An 8,057-nucleotide genomic window follows, 5' to 3' on the forward strand; every position below is an offset into this window, starting at 1 on the left:
TGAAGATGTAACTTTATGCTAGACTGTGTTTGCTTTACAAAAGATTTCCGTCCTAAACTCTAGTTGTTTTTCAGGGAAAGCCACTTTTGTTTCCTTTATGGTTTGGGGGCAGGAGGGGAAGGTCTTGAGCAATAAATGCCTGTGTGGGCTCTGTGAGTTGCTGAGTTTGTGTATACAGACATGTCGCAAAGTGGATCCATTGATATATGTGGCACCTGAGCTGTAGAGTCTACTGGAATCTTGTTCTGGTGGCAGTTAGAGATTCCACAATCTTCTTCATTTGATATACCCTTCTATTCATATTCATAGGGTAGTTGACCTTTAGTTTGTATGCTTTGTGGTTAAGCAATGGTAAAATACAAATTAAGATCATCAAACTGTGTGTTTTATACCAAGGAATTTCACAGTCACGGATGTATCATCAAATGGCATGGTCTTCAAATTCTATTAGTTACACTTGATTTATTATGAATTTCATTGGTTTTAGGGATCACAGACAATTTAAGAAACTAGCTCTGTGCACATCGATCTTTTCTTTTTGTCATCTACAGAAATGATTCCTGCAGTTCTAGCTGCACATCTGTTGCATGCCAGCGGCTGGTCTTTCATTTTTAGTGGACTAGTCCATTTCTAAATCCAGACAGCAAATAAGGATTTTTAAGATGTAAGGTCATGTTTCAAATGCTTCTTAAAACATTCCAAATGATACTGAAGTGGCATTCGCAATTTTTATGGCATTTGGGATAATCTACTGATTCTAAGGGACACTTTCTGTCAAGTAAACAATTATGTTGTCTGATTAATACGTGCATGTGCACCATTCATTTTGGTTACAAATTACATACTGACTTGTTCTTACCCATTTCTTGTTAGTAGGAAAGAAATTTTTGGTATGTCTTGTTAGAACTGTGGTCTGCAATTTAAAAACAAATTGCTTAGTTTTTTGGTTGTGGGCTTCGTTTTTTTTGTTTGTTTGTTTTTTTGTATCAGCTAGGAACCCTGTGTGTTTTTTCTTCAGTAATTGAAATGTAATAGGCATGTTTTTCCATAAAAAATTAACTTTTGAAAGTTACCTCTAGGAGTTGTATGCGGCTGGCATTTTTTCATGCCAGCCTGTTGACTGATTGACTGTTTCAATCCCCAAACAGTCCTAATTTCTGGGCATTTAGATGCTGAGTTGTCTGTAAACTAAAATACCAGTTAGTCTAGTCGACATGGTTTAAGCCCAGCTGGCAACTAAGTACCATGCAGCTGCTCACTCACTCCCACCTCCCAGATGAAACCAGGACACTATACAGGCCAGTATCTTCAGTAAAAATCTACACTAAAATTATACCTGATTCCAAAATATGATCTTTTTCTGATTGTCACATTTCCTTAGTGAAGAATTTGTTTCTGTGTACTGGTTGGCAGGCTGCATTCAAAATTTTCATTGTTTTCTCCATTTCCTTTTAATCTCTGCTGCATATTCACTTGTTTGGGGTTTTTTTTTGTGTATTTGGAGTGGTATTAGTCTTTCTTTCCAATCAAAGCCTATGATGTTTATTTAGTAAATTAAATAAAACAGTTCTATTTGTGATTGTCTTCAGTGTTTCTCTGACATCTATTTCTTAAACTTAATCTTCTTCTTAAACCTTTTTTTCTCTTCAGTGCAATGAAGTCTTGCTTTGATAGTTTCAGAGGAGGTACTATTGCATTCATCATTAATACCAATTTTGAGACATCTTTTAACAGTAAAGTAATTGCCATGAGCAATGTTTGAATATCAATTCTGTGTGTTAGGGGGTCGTGGCACACTCAAGAAAAAGCCTAAATATTCTTGTGCCTCATGCTGGGGATCTGAACATTTACTTATGGACCACCTACTTTTTCTTTGCTGGCAGCTCTTGAGATGGTATTTCCAATTCCACATGCTTTTATATTTTTATCCCCTCTTGTTCTGTTTGGTATTTTTAATAGTATTTGGTTAAATTATTTTTAATTATCAATTGGCAACTTTTAATCAGGTTTTTAGTTAATAGTTGCAGGGAAGTGTTGACAGGTTATCAGGATAAATTCTACTCTATTTGTATTCTGTAGGTATCAGGATTGCTGTTCAACTTCTTAAGGAACTGTGGTTTATGTTAAGTAATAAGCTATATGCTCCTTTAAGGGAAATTCAATATATTTGATAAATGTGATATATATGACTACTTTTAAAAGTGAAACAAAACATAAGGAAGCTGGCTTAAAGTATCTCCTCTACACTGTTCTAATTTATGTGAAATCTGTAAGTGGAAAAATAGGTAGAAAAGATAGGATTCATATGTAAACTTAAACATCTTAAGTGTTGAAGTTTTCAAAGTTATGAAATTGTATTGTTGGTCTTGCTGAAGGCTGTTGACACACACAGTGGGAGAGGTAAGATGTTGTGATCTTATTTGCACATATTTGGAAGTCTGTCTTGACTATATCGGCAGTTTTTGGTTGGAAAGAAAAGTCATTCTGGAGGCATAAATTGGTAACCAACTGTTACTTTTAAATGTTCAAAGCCCTGATCGTACTGTATGATTTTGACATGCCATATGAAATTTTCAAGTTAGGTCTGTTTTATTGCTGATTTGAATGTGAAATTCTCTTGGTTCATTGGAGGGGGGAAAAAAAATCACTGCGGGGGAGGCAGCACTGTATTAGATGCGAACCAAAACCATGGTATGAAAGAGTACTGCTGTAAAATCTTTAGAGATGCTCTAAACTGTGGCTGTGAGCACAATTCCATTTGTATGTCAGAAATAGCATGCTGCAAATAATCAGTACTTCCCTCCATAGAGGTTGCCTTATGTACCGGTGCTAGAACTATATGCCCGACATTGCTGCCATTAAGCTAGGCGATTCAGACATATGTGTTAACTATTGTTCTATGCTATTAGCTAGCTCTTAAAGGTATGTTTAAAAAGGATTACTGCGAGCTCTGTCCTAGCTCCTTAACATTTGGCAGCAGCAACACTTACTCTTTTGCATTTTTGCTAAGTAGTTTTACTGTGAGTGGAAACATTACTTCATTCTTCTTTTCCATTCTTGCTCCTGGTTTCTACAATCACTTTGATCTTGTGAATATGGGAGCATTGTTTTTAATGTAAGTACTTGTAATGCAAAATCCTACAGCTGTTATATTTTATGGAAGTTTTATTTTGTTTTGTTAAATTTTTTTTTTTTTTTTTTTTTTTTTTTTTTGCTAGCTACGAAATAGCAGAATAGCTGAGGTTAGAAGGGACCTCTGGAGACTGACTAGTCCGACCCTGTGTTTAGAGCAGGGTTAGCTAGAGCCGGATGCCCAGGGTCTTGTTCAGGCAAGTTTTGACTGACTCCTCAGCTGCTCTGGGCAACTTGTTCCAGTGTTTGACCACCTCACAGTGAAAATGTTTTTTCTCACGTTTAAATGGAAATTTCCTGGATTTCAACTTGTGCCTGTTGCCTCCTGTCACTGGGTACCACTGAGTGCTCCATCTTTAGACTTGTGCTCTATCTTACTTATTCCTCCCTTCAGGTATTTATATACATTGATCAGATTCCCCTGAGCCTTCTCTGCTCCAGGCTGAATGGTCCCAGCTTGCTCTCCTCTTGTGTCGGGTGCTCCAATCCTTTACCATCTTTGTGGCCATTTGCTCAACTTGCTGTAATATGTCCCTGTCCCTCATGTAGTGGGGAGCTTGTTGCTGGACTCCAGGTGTTTCTCACTGAGCACAGGAAAAGGATCACCTCCCTCTACCTCCTGGTGTCATTCTTTCTGGTGCAGGCCAAGAGCCTGCTGGCCTTTGATGCAAGGATGTATTGCTGGCTCACATGCAACTTCTTTAGTCTTTATGCCCTTATCTTTTCATTATATTTCTTTGATTTTGAGTTTGTTGGGTTTTTTGGTTGTGGGTTTTTTTTGTGTGTGTGTGTGAGGGCTGTGCTAACAACGTGCTACCGTGTAATGCATACCAGCTTAAGTTGATATAAAAATATCTTAATTTTGTTATATTTGTCTCTAAGTTTAAAATTATAGGGAGGTACTCTGAAGACTCCAGGGCTATTGTGTACTTACACCTTGAATAATCTTTGAATAATATATTGGTTAAAGGAAAAGAATTATGAGTAATGTGATTAACTGAGAATTCATTCATGAAAATACTAGTGTGGTTTTTTTTTGTTGTTTTTGGTTTTGGTTTTTTTAGTGTACTCTGGTTTTGCTGTAGATTGTCACTGTGGGATAGTGTGATTGGTATAATGGTTTTATTAGTTACTTGAAATAATTGGTCTGAGTAGTAAATGAAAAGACATGTTGTGGATACTTTGGTAAGTTGTCCCATGGATAGCGATTGGAGAATAAACTTCTTTATGATGTAATATTTCTTAAACTGTAAATATAAATAATCATAGATGTTGGTCTAAACTGAGATAATGTTTTGTTATAAAAACAGGTTGTAGAAATGAGTGCTCTTGCAAACAGAATTCTCTTAAATATCATTCAAACAATTTGATGCCTAATGTAAACAGACAAATGGATTATTTAGTATTGTAATTAAAAGCATTTAGACTATGAGAATTTTAATGTGGGTAAGAAAGGGCGAACCTTGATAGAAGTATTAGTAACTGTCTAATTACTAGCAGGAAGAGATATTTGCAGTGTAAAGACTACAGGTTTTTTGGCTTATAAAATTCTTGTAATGGTCTAATTTCTGTGAATTTTCTCAGTTCCAGGGTGCCTCATGGTGGCTTTGCCCATATAATGGGTGGCAGCGGTTTGCAAAATTTTACGATTGCTGCTGTACCGTATACTGCAAATCTTTTACCAACATCAAGCACGTGGTATGTTAATTAGTCACATTGAAATATCTTAAAAATATGCCTTTTTCATGCCAGTCACAGTCAAAAATACTATTCTTTTGAATATTTTAATTAGAACCCCCCTCCACAAATTTAGGTGGTTTGTGCAGTATTCACTATCCAATGTGAAAGTGGTGGATTTTAACCCAGATGGTGGATGTTACGTTATGTTTGCTCATTGTTTACTACTTCATTTTGCTTAACTAAAGGCAGTGGGATTAATAAGGGAATATTTAAGTTAAATCATTGTATTAAAATTTACCAAGGTAAAAAAAATTTTACTTCCTGCAATATATTTGAATGCTCAGTGGTACTGGAATGCTCAGTGGTACTGGAATGCAGCACAGCTTTGTTTCCGTCCTTAAATGTGACATCCTCAGGGTTTTCAGGCAGAAGTCTTTACTGTTGGGTTTCTGGGTTTCTTGCTGAACTGTGATGTGACTTCATTTTCTTTTTTTCCCCCTTTTTTTTTTTTTTTTTTTTTTTTTCCTTTTCAGTATCAACATGCTCAAGTTACCTGAATACCCAAGTAAAGAAATCCTTAAGGACAGGCTTCTTGTGGCATTGCACTGTGGAAGCTATGGTTACACAATGGCATAATGAAGTCTAGAGAACTCATTTGGCTACTGATGTGCAATTTCAGGTGGCAGAAGTAATTTTGGAAACTGTCAATAGAAAAGCAGCTTAGATGCTGCAGCGCATTGGCAGGGCTGGGCTTCAGAATTCCTACAGGATCATCAGCTTTTTGTCCACTATGCATTGTCAAAAGTAACTTTGATACCTTCACAACAAACTGCTCAGTATGCTGTACTTTCATTTTAAAAATTACAGATTTGTATGGAAATCAGTTTACATGCTTTTTGTTATTACTTCAGTCTGAATCAGAAAGTTTGTCAGAATCTTTTTCCACAGTTTGCTTTTGATTTTCACCTATATGGTCGAATGACGTTTGCGTTTCAGTTCCTTTGCACTCAGATGGCATACTGCTAATGGACAGACTTGTACTTTATGCCTTGTTGCATGTCAAAGTGCCATTTATTTTTGCAGAGAACACTATAGAAAGTTCAGTTGGGATATTGTACAGTAAGACAGAGCTGATGTCTTTTCCATTTCTTTGCATAGTAACAAGATTTTATAACTTTTTAGTATTTTAATGTATATAGTATGTAAAGACTAGGCGTATCACTGGAAAAAATAACAGATGAAGTTAATATCTAATTTATATTAGAGTTTACACTATATTCTGCTAGATATTTAAAGTATTTGTGACTTTATAGTCAACTTGCAGTTTAGAATTTGTAAATATTATTTAAGATCTATATTCATTGTTTGAATGCCTTTACTCTTTCCGTTACATAATTGTATGTTCAAAAGGTATTATTAAATTTTAATATTTTAACCTAAGTCTGAATGTGACGGGTTTGTGTGTCTTTGTGGATGGTTTATTCTTTTTTACTATGGATTTTATTTCTCTTACTATAATTTAAATTGTCATGAAAGCACCATTTGAGAAGGTATTGTCAAAGTGTGTGGGTGGGCATAAGCAAATAAGGAAAGAACTTGAGCATATTGAGATTAATTGACAAGACAATAATAATTAGAATCTCATGTCGGAATTTATATAAAATTAGAATATATTACTCTGTAAAAATATACAGCAATGGCTCATTGTTTGTTTTTGATAAGTAGCTGCACTTGTTGGGGAAGATGATGCATTTGCATAACTGCTTTTTTAGGGACCCTAGGGTAGGTCTACATTATTGTTTTGGTTCAGGCTACAAGTAGTTTTTTGGTTGTAGGTGGTTGTTTCTTGGACTTTTGTTTATTATTTCATTACATATATTTTCTAATTTGGTAATCCTGCTTTTCATGCTTTTTTTTTTCATGCTTTTTTGCTTCAGAGAATGCAAACTGGATTCTTTCCAGATGAAACTAAACAGAAAAACATGATCCGAAAATGTACCAAATCCTAATGGATAAACATTAATTATGTCTGCAAGACCTGCGTGATCTGAAGAGTTAGTAAATGAGCTCAGGAATAGGAAACCCTCCAAACATGTAGATTTTAAGGTTCAGGTCCTCAGCAGAAACTGTTTGCCACAATCCATTCATGTTTTCCTACACTAAGTGCTAATGCATGTGTAGCCTGAGTTCACCAGCTGATGTGCTGCTTACTTGCTGCTGTTTTTTCAGATTTTACTGATTTTAGTCTAAAGCATACATAACCTCTCTGGGAGCGTGAGAGAAATCTGTGGGCCATCTGATTCAGTGGTGCCACAATAATTTCCCTTTGGGCTAAGCTTTAAACATAGACTTGTTAGCTGTATTTCCTTTCTGGTTCTATTTGCGCGCATGTATGCATAAATGCTGGCTTAAATTCTTATGTGGTGTCTGTGACTGCAATTTAAGGAGAATACTGGGTTTAGGGGAAAGAGCAGACTCTTCCAGCAGGGTAATCCAGTGAAAGCTGGTTAGACTGTTGCTTCAGTCAGTGGAGAGATGCTGTTCCTCTCTGGCATGCTCTAGGAAGCTTAAGGTTATTTAGATGGGTTAGATGTTTGAGTGTCTGTGGGGTTTTAGTGTTAAATCCCAGTTATCTTGGATCCTTCAGTTAGCAAAAGTACTTTGCTTTTCTGCACAGTTGGACAGTGCTTGGTTCCCTGGCTATGTAGCATATTTCTTTATGTGCCTAGGCAAGGTAGATTGGTAGCAAGACAGTGTTTTGAGCAATACAGGGTATTTGTTGGGAATTACGTATTTTTCTTTATGTAAACTGGGGTTTTTGTCTTTATCCCAGGGTTTTACTGTAAATACTGTTGTTCATTAAATACTATGCAATTTGTGATCTTTTTCATTTCTTTTTTCTTTTCACGCATTCTGTTTCATGGTAATACAGAGCAGTTTGCAGGAAGCTAAAACCTTGCGTGCTGCCTTGCATCCAAAACATGTCACACTGTAAGGCTGAATTGAAGGGGGGGGGGGATCAGATATTTATATTTTGCACTTCTGTATTATACTGTAGGTGACATAAGTATCAACAAGCTGAATTTGGTCTCAAACAGTGTTCCTAAAATGCTGGTCAATGGGTTTTGAAATGTAACAAAACAGAGTTTTAATGTTGTCAACAGTTTCCTATGATGGATCTCTGTGTGTCCTGGTTTCAGCTGTAACAGTTATTTTTTCCTCCTTCCTAGTAGCTGCTGCAGTGC

At 36.1% G+C, this 8,057-nt stretch overlaps 1 protein-coding gene across 8 annotated transcripts in view; it reads left to right on the forward strand.

Annotated features, from left to right (window-relative positions):
- Window positions 1-7,691, forward strand: part of HACE1 (HECT domain and ankyrin repeat containing E3 ubiquitin protein ligase 1) — a 53,095-nt gene extending 45,404 nt beyond the window's left edge. For 7 of the 8 annotated variants that reach the window (XM_030489665.1, XM_030489667.1, XM_030489666.1 and 4 more), the window contains 2 exons: window positions 4,717-4,830; window positions 5,346-7,691. In XM_030489665.1, coding sequence (XP_030345525.1) covers window positions 4,717-4,830; window positions 5,346-5,448 — 217 coding nt within the window. In that variant the 3' untranslated portion in view covers window positions 5,449-7,691. Of the gene's footprint in view, window positions 1-74; window positions 469-4,716; window positions 4,831-5,345 lie in introns of those variants that run through there. The other variant, XM_030489669.1, reaches the window with a different exon arrangement.
- The last annotated feature ends 366 nt before the right edge of the window (window positions 7,692-8,057 follow it).

The sequence above is a fragment of the Strigops habroptila genome, chromosome 6 (genome assembly GCF_004027225.2).
Source record: "Strigops habroptila isolate Jane chromosome 6, bStrHab1.2.pri, whole genome shotgun sequence".
Classification (NCBI taxonomy): domain Eukaryota; kingdom Metazoa; phylum Chordata; class Aves; order Psittaciformes; family Psittacidae; genus Strigops; species Strigops habroptila.